The following is a 15,080-nucleotide window of genomic DNA, read 5'->3' as shown; positions in this document are numbered from 1 at the left end:
GCCCTCTGGAGTACACTGTGCCACCACTCGGTCTCTGCTCAACGTCTACTTGCCCACTATTACAGATTAGATTGATATCATTTGTGTGTATTGATTTAATAAAGATAACTGTTTTTCATAATCAGCCATACATCATAAGACTCCTGAGGAAGGCGCTTGGGCGCCGAAACACAGCTGCTGAGTCATTTCTGTTTTCTTGCAATGAAGACTTCATTTCCATTATTACATCTCCTCCAGTGTTTGAGAGGAGCCTGCTTGTAAATCTTGGGGAAGAGAGTTCTAGTAGAATGGAGCTGTAAAATAAAAAGAACGCTGTCGGGTGACTTCTAAACTGGCTTGTTTAAGGTTTAGAAGGACCAGACAATAACTGTTTAGCATACAGAGTAATTGTGGTAGGGAGTATGGAATAGTGAGGGTAGGGAGATACTGAGGTAATGTTTTCCAAAAAGCCTTGAATGTAGGAGTCAAGAGCTTGTGTATGAGTCTTTGTTCAGTTGGTAACCAATGTCGTTGTTGTAATAGACTCAAGAACCCTAAGCTGGCATACTGCGATTTCACTCCCTGGATCCCCTGGAAGCAGTAACCTGTGGAACTTTGTAAGTCTAAGTGCTTTGAAAATGAGGCCCCCTTGTACCTTAGAAAGCTGGTGCCTACTTTCCATTAAAGAACTGACCTCTAATATTGTAAGCTCACCGTCTCAGACATTTGTTTGTGTAATACATAATGTTGCATAGGATGTTAGCTGTTCTTTTAATGTTCCCAGTGGGACTTTTTATGAGTCCATGCTAATTATTTGCACTCTGATATTTTTGTTTGCATTGGCCTCTAAATTCCAGAAACTTGAGGATTTTGTACAGGTCTAAAGCCCACAAACATCTGAATCTTCTCACTAGAACAGGGAGGACAAGTTAAGACCTGAGAACTCCCAGCAGAGAAGAGATGACGGTTTGCACAGACCAATTTCCTCAGGAGCTATGCAAAGCTTTTATCCCAACTGAATAATTTCCTTGTAAGAGAAGAGGGAATAGATTCTAGGGAAAACCTTTGTGGTAATCAGTGGCCTCCCTAAGGCCAGCAACTCCTCCCTAAGATTTAGATAAACAGGAAAGGGTGGTCAGAGCACTTCCAGTGCTCTAGAGACAGCCTGTGACTGGCTGATGTATAAAATCTCTCCTCCTGATGTCTCTCCCTAAGTCAGCTAAGACGCGGATACCACTGGCTCTAGTAAGTGAATCTGCTGCTCCTCTCTTTATTAATGGAAGGGTCTGTGAGGTGAGGGCTGGGGTGGCAGGAATGGTCTCTTTTCCCCTCCCACAGCTACAGATTGTACCTCTGTAGTTCTCTTGCACAGCCCTGGACCTTCATATTGTCTGGTCTCATAATTTAGATCTTTTTGCATAACCCCTACATAGCAATATCTATTCTGCAGGGGGTTCAACTTGGCATGGCATTTCCTGTGGAGTTACTTTTCCTCCTTCCAGACAATGCAAAAAATGAAATCCAGAGGTAAATGCTACAGCTGTTTCAAAATGACAACATAGAGGAACCTCGAGCATTAACAGGAAGTCAGTCCTTCAAAAGTCAACTTGTTACCCAAATTTGCTTATTGACATTTCACATAGAGTTACACAGGAATGTCCAATAAGCAATTTAATACCCAGTGAATTTCTAATAGGGGTGATGATTAAATTGAAATTACTGATAATTCTGGAGCTCATAGACAGATTTGGATGATTTTAAAAGCTCATGTCCAAAACTTCCTAGATGTCTCTTGTGTTTCCACAGTAAGTGATATCATGATCTCCAAAGTCTTCCTTTTTATCTAAGTTCGTGGAATTCAAGGGGGAAAAGAGAGACCAGATTAGACTAGAAGGACAAGACGCAAAGAAACTGGAATTACTTTTGCGTAACCGCAGCTTAACCATCATGTTTGGTGTAAAATAACTTCGCTATTAGGTGAAAGTAGTAATTCTTTAATACTCCTGGGAAAGCAATTTCCAAATGAATATACAACAGGTAAAATGTGGCTAAAATTACGAAGCACCCAGCCTTTTAGCTCCTTTAAAAAGAGAAGTTCCTGTGGGTGGGTTTAGATTGGGGGAGAAATACAGTGGGCCTGATTGCTGGTCTTAAATCCAGACATTCAATGACTTAATTTAGGTTTAGGCAAGATAAGTTACACTCCAGAGGGCTTACAAGGCAATGATCCAGAGGGCTTACAAGATAATAAAAGGCTAAGCGACTTTTTCAGTTCTGTGACCTCTGGGGTGAGGAACATTATGGCACAGGACTAGAAATCTTTAGGACCATTTCATGATGGTGTAAACACATTGAAAGAACTCGTGGTGATAAACATCAGTATGTGTGTATATATTTATTTCCAGGTCACAAGGTCAAGAAAACTGAATGAATGGGAGAGAGGAATCAGACATCAGTGACAGAGTTTATTCTCTTGGGATTCTCCGACCATCCTCTGCTTCAGGGTCTCATCTGTTGGATGGTTCTTCTCGTCTACCTGGTCTCTGTGCTGGGGAACTTTGTGTTTCTGATGTTGATGTGTGCAGACCCTCACCTCCACAAGCCCATGTACTTCTTCCTCAGCAACCTGTCCATCCTGGACATCTGTTGCCCCTCTGTCACCCTCCCAAAATTGCTGGACACTTTCTTAGCACAGAGCAAATCCATCTCATTCCATGCATGTATGACTCAACTCTTCTTCTTCCAGTCATTCACAGGCACGGAACTTTTCCTTCTTAGTGCCATGGCATACGATCGTTATGTGGCGATTTGCAATCCTTTACGCTATTCTCTCATCATGAAGAAGAGCATCTGTATTCTCCTGGCTGGTGGGTCCTGGGTCATTGGATGTCTAGAAATACTGCCTATAGCACATATGATATCAAAGCTATTTTACTGTGGATCTAATGAGATTAATCATTTCTTCTGTGACCCTTCAGTACTGATGAAACTTTCCTGCAGTGACCCTTACAAAGTAGAGATTTTGATACTTGTGGAAGGTACCACTGTAGCCTTTATCCCCTTCCTACTAACCCTCATGTCCTACATCTTCATCATCAACTCTATCCTGAAGATCCAGTGTACTGAAGGGAGACACAAGGTCTTCTCCACTTGCTCATCCCATCTCACTTCTGTTGTACTATTTTACGGGACAATTCTCTGTCTCTACATGAGACCAACATCCATGTATTCACCAGCCCAAGACAAGCTCTTCTCCTTACTGTACACGGCTCTTATTCCAATGTTAAACCCTATCATATACAGCCTGAGGAACCGAGAAATCAAAAATACATTAAGCAAAATCCAAAGCAAAACTAGAAAGCTTGTAAGTTAAACAGGTAAATGTGCGGCAGAAAATGGCCCCATAGAAATTAGGGGTATGTTCAGTGTGGTTTCACTTGGCAGAGAGGGTTACTGAAGATCTGCTCTGACTGTCGTTACTCTATATAGAGAAATGGTGCTGGCGAAGACAAGAAAAACTGGAGCTGACTTCTGCCTTAGGATATACTCAACCGCCAGGGATTGTGTGGGGAAGCCTTTAGGGCATGGAGAGTCATATTGGATGGGTGCGGATGTAAGTGGAAGAGTGTGGGCTTAATTGGGATTAAGGATTCAGATAGAGGTGAAATTTCATTGTGGGGGAAGGGGTATTTTTGTCAGCATAAAATTATTATTAATAATAAGAATGACTTGATATACTGCCAAATTCTAAAATATAGATCAAGGCATTTACAATCAAATACACGAAACAGAACTGCAATAAATTAGGACATTGGCCTTTCATTCCAACATAACAAATAGAGGCAGCTACTGTCGCACACACCAGAACCATTCAAACAGAAATATCAGCACAGGCGAGATGGCAGAAAGAAATCTCTAAAGAAATCTTACATTTAGTAAAAGACAACTCAGATCTGATCTGTGAAGGGAGGCTGAGGTCCTGGTGAACTTACAGTGGGGCCTTTTTAGACGGTGGCAGGATGAACCGGTGGGCATCCAGTGAATGCAGACTGAGTGTAGGCGTCTGTCTCTAGCTTTGATTTTCTCTCACCATATATTTATTTATTGTGAACATTTATATCCCGCATAATCCCACCAAGGCAGGCTCTATGTGGCTTACAATGTTTGATGAAAAATACAGCATAATAGTTACTAGTGCAAATCAGAGAATAAAGTAGAGGAGGGGAAGAGACGGAAAACAGCAGGGGAAAGGAAGGAGGGGACGCAGAAGATCAAGCAGCTGAGGAGAATGATCGATCACATAGGTAGGTCTTTAGGGATTTCTTGAATAGTCTTTGATCGGTTGTTTCTTTTAACGTTGATGGTAGAGCGTTCCAATAACGAGGACACTGGAAGCAAAAAGAAAAGGCAAAGAGCAGCTTCTATCTTAAGTTCCTGCAGTTAGGAAAGTGGAGATTGAGATAGGTGCGGGACGTCTTCTCGGAATTTCTGGGTGGGAGGTCAATCAGGCTGAACATATAGGCTAGAGCGTCCCCGTATACAATCTTGTGGGTAAGAGCACAGACTTTGAATTCAATCCATTCTTTGATCGGGAGCCAGCGGAGCTTCCTAAGCCTCAATTGCCTGGATTTCATATTCAACATATTATAGGGTACTTTGCACACAGTGACACTTCTGATACTATGTAACGCACTTCATTCAGCACAATGCAATTCCCAGAATGCACTTCAGCACAATGCATTTCAAGGACTCACTTAGATTATAAACTGCTAAATAGTTTCTTCACTGCAGGTGTTGTCTATACACTGTAGCATTAAAGGCATTAACCCAGGGAAAATAATGCAACTGAAAGTTACAATCCTCAGATACATCCAGAAGGGAGGGATTGTAGCTGGGTTAAGCATGTGAACGATTCCATCACAAAGTCTTTGCGTTTGCTGATTTTCAAAGTGAACAATGCAAGTAGAATCCTTCTGGTACCAACAAGTCCCAGGTTGTTTTAAAACTATGCATTAAAATGTGATGCTGGTTCATGACTGACCTCAAATATTCCACTATCACCTGGTTTCTCTGTTCAATATTATTTATTAATTTTTTTTCATATAAATATACTTAGTGGTGGAATTCATTACCAAAAAACATCAAAGGTATCTCAGATTATGCAAGTCTCTGGAAATGTTTCTTTTTAGGAAATTTCTAGTACGAAATGATGAATCATAATCCATTCCTTTTATTGTCTTTGGACATTTCTGTTGACCATGCTGTACATTAAGTTGACATTTAACCCATTCTGTAACTTTGGGAAACAATTTTCACTTGTTTTTGTACTATGACCTTTAGGACTTCTTGTAAAATTACTCTACGTTTAATTAAAGTTAATTTACTTTGTATTATCTACTTCTATATACAGTGGGGGAAATAAGTATTTGATCCCTTGCTGATTTTGTAAGTTTGCCCACTGACAAAGACATGAGCAGCCCATAATTGAAGGGTAGGTTATTGGTAACAGTGAGAGATAGCACATCACAAATTAAATCCGGAAAATCACATTGTGGAAAGTATATGAATTTATTTGCATTCTGCAGAGGGAAATAAGTATTTGATCCCCCACCAACCAGTAAGAGATCTGGCCCCTACAGACCAGGTAGATGCTCCAAATCAACTCGTTACCTGCATGACAGACAGCTGTCGGCAATGGTCACCTGTATGAAAGACACCTGTCCACAGACTCAGTGAATCAGTCAGACTCTAACCTCTACAAAATGGCCAAGAGCAAGGAGCTGTCTAAGGATGTCAGGGACAAGATCATACACCTGCACAAGGCTGGAATGGGCTACAAAACCATCAGTAAGACGCTGGGCGAGAAGGAGACAACTGTTGGTGCCATAGTAAGAAAATGGAAGAAGTACAAAATGACTGTCAATCGACAAAGATCTGGGGCTCCACGCAAAATCTCACCTCGTGGGGTATCCTTGATCATGAGGAAGGTTAGAAATCAGCCTACAACTACAAGGGGGGAACTTGTCAATGATCTCAAGGCAGCTGGGACCACTGTCACCACGAAAACCATTGGTAACACATTACGACATAACGGATTGCAATCCTGCAGTGCCCGCAAGGTCCCCCTGCTCCGGAAGGCACATGTGACGGCCCGTCTGAAGTTTGCCAGTGAACACCTGGATGATGCCGAGAGTGATTGGGAGAAGGTGCTGTGGTCAGATGAGACAAAAATTGAGCTCTTTGGCATGAACTCAACTCGCCGTGTTTGGAGGAAGAGAAATGCTGCCTATGACCCAAAGAACACCGTCCCCACCGTCAAGCATGGAGGTGGAAATGTTATGTTTTGGGGGTGTTTCTCTGCTAAGGGCACAGGACTACTTCACCGCATCAATGGGAGAATGGATGGGGCCATGTACCGTACAATTCTGAGTGACAACCTCCTTCCCTCCGCCAGGGCCTTAAAAATGGGTCGTGGCTGGGTCTTCCAGCACGACAATGACCCAAAACATACAGCCAAGGCAACAAAGGAGTGGCTCAGGAAGAAGCACATTAGGGTCATGGAGTGGCCTAGCCAGTCACCAGACCTTAATCCCATTGAAAACTTATGGAGGGAGCTGAAGCTGCGAGTTGCCAAGCGACAGCTCAGAACTCTTAATGATTTAGACATGATCTGCAAAGAGGAGTGGACCAAAATTCCTCCTGACATGTGTGCAAACCTCATCATCAACTAGAGAAGACGTCTGACCGCTGTGCTTGCCAACAAGGGTTTTGCCACCAAGTATTAGGTCTTGTTTGCCAGAGGGATCAAATACTTATTTCCCTCTGCAGAATGCAAATAAATTCATATACTTTCCACAATGTGATTTTCCGGATTTAATTTGTGATGTGCTATCTCTCACTGTTACCAATAACCTACCCTTCAATTATGGGCTGCTCATGTCTTTGTCAGTGGGCAAACTTACAAAATCAGCAAGGGATCAAATACTTATTTCCCCCACTGTATATGTAACTGTAAGCCATATTGAGCCTAAACATTGTTTTGGGATGTGTGGGATTTAAATGTCAAAATAAATACATACATTTTAAAATGTATATATACCATCTTAGAACCTAGGTGATTTCCAGTAATACATACATAATAAAAATCAAACAATCCTATCATGACCCTACTGGATTGGATCAATTCAACAGTAGAGCAACCAGTGCTACAAAGAGTTGTGTTTTTAAGCTGATTCTTAAATTGTAACACATCACTGCATAAACGTAAATGTCCTTTCAGCGCATTCCACGGCTGCGTGCCGGCCACCGTAAATGATGAAGCCCTTGCTTCTGGATAGTGCGATTGCATTGGAGGGTTCAAGGACAACTGCATAGTTTTACCTGATCTCAAAGATCTCTTAGGACCCCTTTTACCAAGGGGGGGCTGCGTTGGTGTTTATCGCATGTTTATGATGCATGCTGAGGCCCCCTTTCACCACAGCAGGTTGATCTTTCTTTTTTTCAGGAAATGGCCATGCGGCAAGTGAAGCACTTGCCACACAGCCATTTTTTTTTGTGGGGGGGGAGGCCTTACCGCCACCCACTGAGTTGGCGGTAAGGGGCTTCCACGCTAACCTGGAAGTAACTGTGCAGTGAGCAGCGCTGCCTCATTACCATCAGGTACACATTGGCGCTACCAAAATAAAAAATGTTTTTGTACCACTGGATATGACAGGCACTGCATGGGGGGGGGGGGGCTTACTGCCGCTTTGTAAAAGGGGCCCTTAGGATGATATATTTTCAAAACTTCTCGAAAATAAACTGGAGCAACTGCATACAGAGTTTAGTGAATAAGCGTCAAAATCTTGCGCTGCATTCCCTGGACTTAACAAATGGCGATAGTTGAGAGAATTTACCCAGTCCACCTATCAATCGTGCTGCCGCAATTTTGACCACATGCAATGCCCGAAGGGGCCTTTTTACCACGCCACGGTAGGGCTAATGCATGGGGAGCATGCGCCAAATCGACATTACCACCGAGGTAGCGTGGGCACCTGCTGGTAATTCTGAAATTGGCAGGCGCTGATTCCCACATTTCTACCGTAGGGAGCGTTCACAGTGGTAATCGGCAGTGAGGCCACATGATTACTGCACGAGTAGCGTGTGAGTCCTTACCGCCAAGTAAACAGGTGATGGTAAGGGCTAATTTTAATATTAGCACGTGACCATTTACTGCCCCATTTTTTTTTAAAAAAGGCCTTTTTACACGCCATGGTAAAATAGTGACCCAGTGTGCGTCAATTTCACACATCCAAAGTAGTTCAGGCAGCTTTAGTGAAAGAGCCCCTCATTCTGTGCCTTGGGTTCCGCTTCCTTTTTTTACATTAGAGACCGAGGCCAAAGTTGTGTCTGAAAGATATGCTGGTCAGCAAAATGTTATCCACTTGATGGAAGAAAGTGCCTGGGAAATCTGCTTTTCATTCAGCGGGAAAGCTCTGATATTTAGCATTGCCCGGATAAACTTAAATCAGCAATTCAAGCTGCTCTAAAGGCAGATGCCCAGTTACCCAGAAATGCTTATCCAGAGGACTTTAACTGGATCTTCAGTGAATGTCACTGGATCACTAAAGTTTTCTGAATAATTTTAATCAGTAACCTGCCAACTGAACATCGGGTCCAGTGTTCTTTCTCCCCCTACATCTGGTCATTTGCTTTTCGTGATGCAGCTCTGAAAAGTGACAGCAACTTTCTGTGAAATTCTCCAGCCCTGAGCTCCAAGGGAGTCCCCAGAAGAGTCCAGCTCCAGTGTCACACTAACACAATAACTTTCCACCAAAGAAAAGACAAAAGGACACCATGGGAAAACAATGCTGCTCATCAATCTTTCCTCCAGAGGACAGAGATCATTATAAAAAGCGAGGAAAGCACAATGATGTAGACACGCAGTTCATAAGCTCTGCCTTATGAATTCCTCCTGCCACAGCTGACTTCTCTCTATGTTCAGTTGCTGTAAGTAAATCCAATGGTGTCCTGTTATCACAGGGGGAGTCTCAGAAGGTGAGGGTCAGATCTGGGAGTGGTTTCTCTTCCTCTCATGTATCCACAGATGCAAGAGCGCTCTCAGCAGACTGTCTCTCTCCAGGACTCTCAAATGTCTGATCTTTGATTCGGCCTGAACCTAAACTTTTTTAGCTGGCAGAATTTTCTCTCTGAAATTTCTTCCCCACCCTCATCCTTCCAGACGATTTACAAAATTAAATCTTTGCAACTTTTGCCCAACCTGGTTTGAAGGATTTTATTAATGTGCTCTGCATCGGTCTGAAGTGTAATTCTGCCCTTCTGCTTGCCATGGAACCCTTCCAAATCAAGGACATAGTAACATAGTAAATGACGGCAGAAAAAGACCTGCATGGTCCACCCAGTCTGCCCTACAAGATAAACTCATATGTGCTACTTTTCGTAGGAGATCAGGAGGTCACTAAAATTTGCTTCTAGAGCCTGCTGGGAGGTTCCCAGGTACTATTGGGTGGGCACAGACCTTTCTTACTACCCATCATGCAATTCATTTAGTCGAATAAATGATTAAAAAAAAAAAGAAATGAGAAATCAAACCAAAACTATGTCCTGCTGTCCATCAAAGACTTTTAAGGACTTCCTGCAATTTAACACTGAATAATATTGTGTCACCTGCAAATCTGATCAATTCCCTAATACGGTATAAATCCCCGTGGCACTCCACCATTTATTTAACCTTACTTTCTATAACAAGACATTTACTCCTATCCTAACACTTTAAAAACTTTTCTCATAAGGTACATTGACAATAGCTTTCTGAAAATCTATATACAGTAGATCATCTGGCTCACTTTTATGCACATGCTTATTCATACCTTTAACAAAAATGGGGAAGCAAGAGCTCCCTTAGGTAAATCCATGTTGACTCTGTTGCAGTAAAACCATGTCAATGTATTCAGTCATTTTCTTCTTTATAACATATGTAGTTTCTATCATTTTGACCAGCACTAACATCAGACTCACCAATCTGTATTTTTAGGTTACCTCCGGAGCTCTTTTAAAAAAAACGGATGTGGCATTGGCGTTCCTCCAACTTTCTAGTACCAAAAATGAATCTAAGGGTAGGTTACAGATTACTAATAGTGGATCTGCAGTTTCATTTTTGAGTTCTTTCAGTACACTGGGGTGTAAAACCATCTGGTCTAGGTAATCAGCTACTCTTTTGCTTGCTGCTTTGGGCTATTTCGTCATCACTGACGTTTGCTTCAGTTCCTCCATCTCACTGGAATTAAATACTGTTTTTGGCATGGGAAGCTCCCTTATACCTTTCTCAGTATAGACAAAAGCAAATAATGTATTTATTCTCTCTGTGATAGGCCTTGTCCTCTGAGTAGACCTTTTATTTATTTATTTAGATTTTGCTCACACCTCTTTCAGTACTAGCTCAAGGTGAGTTACATTCAGGTACACTGGATATTTCTCTGTCCCAGGAGGGCTCACAATCTAAGTTTGTACCTGAGGCAATGGAGGGTTAAGTGACTTGCCCAAGATCACAAGGAGCAGCAGTGGGATTTGAACTGACCACCTCTGGATTGCAAGACCGGTGCTCTAACCACTAGGCCACTTCTCCACTAGCAACATTCCATCTAGAATCTCAAATAGTAGCAACATTCGATGTTCTACTGCACTGACCACTAGGCTACTCCTCCATTAGCAACATTCCATGTAGAAGCCTGCCCTTGCAGATCGGCTGCGTAGGCTTCTGCTTCTGTGAGTCTGACGTCCTGCACGTACGTGCAGGACGTCAGACTCACAGAAGCAGAAGCCTGCGCGGCCGCACTGCTGATCTGCAAGGGCAGGCTTCTGTTTCTCTGTCCCAGGAGGGCTCACAATCTAAGTTTGTACCTGAGGCAATGGAGGGTTAAGTGACTTGCCCAAGATCACAAGGAGCAGCAGTGGGATTTGAACCGGTCACCTCTGGATTGCAAGACCAGTGCTCTAGCCACTAGGCCACTCCTCCACTCCGCTGTTACTCCTTGATGTTCTAATGGTCCAACCAACTCCCTCACAAGCATCCCGATTCTAATGTACCTGCAAAAGATTTTCATTGTGAGTTTTGTGCCTCTATAGCAAAGCTTCTTTTCAGATTTTCTTTTTGCCTCCTTTATCAGTGCTTCGTATCCACCTTGTCGGTGCTTATGCTGCTTCCTGTCTTCTTCACTTGGATCTACCATTTTTTGAAAGACATTCTTTTGGCTAGACTAACCTCTATCACCTCATCTGATGGTTATCGTTCAGTCTTCCTTCCATCTTTTTCAGTATGTAGGACAAACCGGTCTGGACGTCCAAGATTTTATTTTTAAACAACGTCCGTGTCTAATTTAAACTCTTTAACATTTGCGGCCTGCTCCTTTTGTTTTTTGTTTTTTTAAATCCATATTACTTTTTCTAACATAGTTGCTCTTTTTGAAAGTTAAATGCTGACAGAGTGGATTTCACTCCATCTAGTAACTCAAGCTTATCATGTTAAGATTACTATTTCCAAGCAGATCCAACACCATTACATCAAGTTCTGCATTACAATTATGACTGTCTCCCCTTCTTGGTTCCTGAACCAGCTGCTCCGTGAAGCAGTCATTTATTTCATCTAGGTACTCGACATGCTTAGCATTTTCTGACATGGCATTTATTTATTGATGTTTTAGCTGAATCACAGACATATGTTATTAAAAGAATATGGCGGCACAATGGTTTATCTTACCTTTCTCTTTTGTAGACCACAAGGTCAAGAACGCTGAATGAATGGGAGAGAGAAATTCAACGCCAACAACAGAATTCATTCTACTGGGATTCACTGACCATCCTCTGTTGCAGGGTCTCATCTGCGGGATGGTTCTTCTCATGTACCTGATCTCCATGCTGGGCAACTTTGCGTTTCTCTTGTTGATGTGTGCCGATCGTCACCTCCACAAGCCAATGTACTTATTCCTCAGCAACCTGTCCATCCTGGACGTCTGCTGTACTTCTGCTACCTTCCCCAAAATGCTTGTCAACTTCTTAACACAAAGCAAATCTATTTCTTTCAATGAGTGCATGACTCAGCTCTTCTTCTTCCAGTGGTTCACGGGAACAGAACTTTTCCTTCTCTCTGCCATGGCGTACGACCGTTACGTAGCAGTTTGCAACCCCTTGTGCTACTCTCTCATCATGAAGAAGAGCATCTGTGTTCTGTTAGCTGCTGGGTCCTGGGTTATTATTTTTCTGGGTGAACTACCCCTAATTATTATGATATCTCAATTGTCCTATTGCACTTCTAATAAAATTAATCATTTCTACTGTGACCCTTCAGCATTGATAAAACTGTCCCACAGTGACATTCAGAAACTAGAAATTTCAATATTTATTGAAGGTACCTTTGTAGTATTCATTCCTTTTCTGCTCACCCTTATTTCCTACATTTTAATCATCTCAGCCATCCTGAGGATCCATGGCTCAGAGAGAAGACACAAGACCTTTTCCACCTGTTCCTCCCACCTCACGTCTGTTACTCTGTACTATGTGAGTCTTATGTGTATCTACATGAGACCAGTTTCCATGTATTCACCAGCCCAGGACAAGCTCTTCTCCTTAATGTACACAGGGTTGATTCCAATGTTAAACCCCATCATTTATAGCCTGAGGAACCAGGAGATAAAAACTACAGTGAGAAGAATCAGAAGCAAAACAAGAATGCTGATAAATTTGTAAGGTTTTATTAATGCAAGAAATTATTTTAATTCTCAGAAATGAAATTTTACAGAATATTCACTTGTTTGGAACATAGTAGGTGACGGCAGAAAAAGACCTGTACGGTCCATCCAGTCTGCCCAACAAGATAAACTCATATGCGCTACTTTATATGTATACCTGACCTTGAATTGTATCTACCATTTTCAGGGCACAGACCATAGAAGTCTGCTCAGTACTAGCCCTGCCTTCCAACCACTAGCCACACCTCCCAACCACTGGCGCTGCCATCCAATTTCCGCGAAGCTTCTGAGGATCCATTCCATCTGAACAGGATTCCTTTATGCTTATCCCACGCATTTTTTAATTCCGTTACCGTTTTCATCTCCACCACCTCCCGCGGGAGGGCATTCCAAGCATCCACCACCCTCTCTGTGAAAAAATACTTCCTGACATTTTTCTTGAGTCTGCCCCCCTTCAACCTCCTTTCATGCCCTCTAGTTCTACCGCCTTCCCGTCTCCGGAAAAAAGGTTTGTTTGCGGATGAATACATTTCAAATATTTGAACGTCTGTATCATTATCAGCCCTGTTTCTCCTTTCCTCCAGGGTATACATGCTGTGTTCATATTGTGATTGTCTCAGATGCTTTTGTGCCCTTCCCTGAGGTGTCTGTTCAGTTGTCTGTGCTGCATCAATACGTTTTGGAATTGTTTGCTCTGGTTTTAGGTCAACATAAGAATTATGCAGACGGTAGTATGGATTTCTGGACAATTTTCACTGTGATTCAATAAAAAGCTACCACATGTGTTTTGTATTTGCAATTCATTATATAAAATTCTAGTCTAGCAGTGGGAAGTCTGCTGGTCCATTTTCCAACAGTTCAAACATCAAGAGCACCTGCCAACGATATTTTAAAATCAGATATTGGCGCCTTTGTCACGCTGCTTCATGACCAACCTCAAATATCCCACTAAGTTCACTTAGGGGTCCTGTGCTGGCGTCGGTGTGTTTTTGACGCATGGTGAGGCCCCTCTTTTACCACAGCGGGTAAAAGGGAGATCTTTCCTTTTTTTTTAACCCTTTAGTGTCCAATGTTTCCCCTAATAAACCATATGGGAACAGATTGATGGGAATATTGGACACTAAAGGGTTAAAGAAATGGCCATGTGGCCATTTTTGGAGAAAGCACTCACTGCCACCCATTGAGGTGGCGGAAAGGACTCCTGCGCTAACCCGGCAGCGCTGCCCGATTACCGCCGGGCACACACTGGTGCAACAAAAATTAAAATATTTTTTCGGCAGCAGAAATGGCGTGTGCTGTGGGGGTGGGAGGGAACTCCCGCCGGGCTGCTGCTTAAGTTTTCTGAATAATTTTAATCAGTAACCTGCCAACTGAACATCGGGTCCAGTGTTCTTTCATCCCCCTACATCTGGTCATTTGCTTTTCGAGATGCGGCTCTGAAAAGTGACAGCAACTTTCTGTGAAATTCTCCAGCCCTGAGCTCCAAGGGAGTCCCCAGAAGAGTCCAGCTCCAGTGTCACACTAACACAATAACTTTCCACCAAAGAAAAGACAAAAGGACACCATGGGAAAACAATGCTGCTCATCAATCTTTCCTCCAGAGGACAGAGATCATTATAAAAAGCGAGGAAAGCACAATGATGTAGACACGCAGTTCACAAGCTCTGCCTTATGAATTCCTCCTGCCACAGCTGACTTCTCTCTATGTTCAGTTGCTGTAAGTAAATCCAATGGTGTCCTGTTATCACAGGGGGAGTCTCAGAAGGTGAGGGTCAGATCTGGGAGTGGTTTCTCTTCCTCTCATGTATCCACAGATGCAAGAGCGCTCTCAGCAGACTGTCTCTCTCCAGGACTCTCAAATGTCTGATCTTTGATTGTGTCTGAGACTAAAATTTAGCACACTCAGGACAGCACTGCTTTGTCCCTTCTGCAGAGAGTTTTGGTTGGCAGGATGATCCCTCTGAAATTTCGTCCCCACCCTCATCCTTTCAGATACTTCAGAAAATGAAATCTTAGTTAATGGAATTAAACTTTTTCAGTTTTTGCACATACTGCCTTTAAGGATTTGTGTAATTTTATTAATATGCTCCGCATCGGTCTGAAGTATAATTCTGCCCTTCAGCTTGTCAAGGAACCCTTCCAATTCAAGGACATCACTGGGTCACTTACATCGGCTTCTAGAGCCTGCTGGGAAGCTCCCAGGTACTATTCGGCTGGGCACAGACATTTCTTATTACCATCTTTCACTTCATTTTGTCCTGCTTCATTCACGTGAAAAAAAAGCTGAAGGAAAAAAGTTAAAATAGAAGTAAAACCAGAAAAAATAAGACACCAAATCAAAAGATTGCTCTGCATTAC

At 42.6% G+C, this 15,080-nt stretch overlaps 1 protein-coding gene across 1 annotated transcript; it reads left to right on the top strand.

Moving 5' to 3' along the window:
* Window positions 1-2,410: 2,410 nt before the first annotated feature.
* LOC115457402 (olfactory receptor 5AP2-like) lies at window positions 2,411-3,352 on the top strand. Its single transcript, XM_030186820.1, has one exon. The coding sequence runs from the start codon at window positions 2,411-2,413 to the stop codon at window positions 3,350-3,352; it is 942 nt and encodes a 313-aa protein (XP_030042680.1).
* The last annotated feature ends 11,728 nt before the right edge of the window (window positions 3,353-15,080 follow it).

The sequence above is a fragment of the Microcaecilia unicolor genome, chromosome 14, assembly GCF_901765095.1.
Source record: "Microcaecilia unicolor chromosome 14, aMicUni1.1, whole genome shotgun sequence".
Taxonomy (NCBI): Eukaryota; Metazoa; Chordata; class Amphibia; order Gymnophiona; family Siphonopidae; genus Microcaecilia; species Microcaecilia unicolor.
Note: the sequence above shows the minus strand (reverse complement) of the source record. Positions and strands in the feature narration are given on the sequence as shown.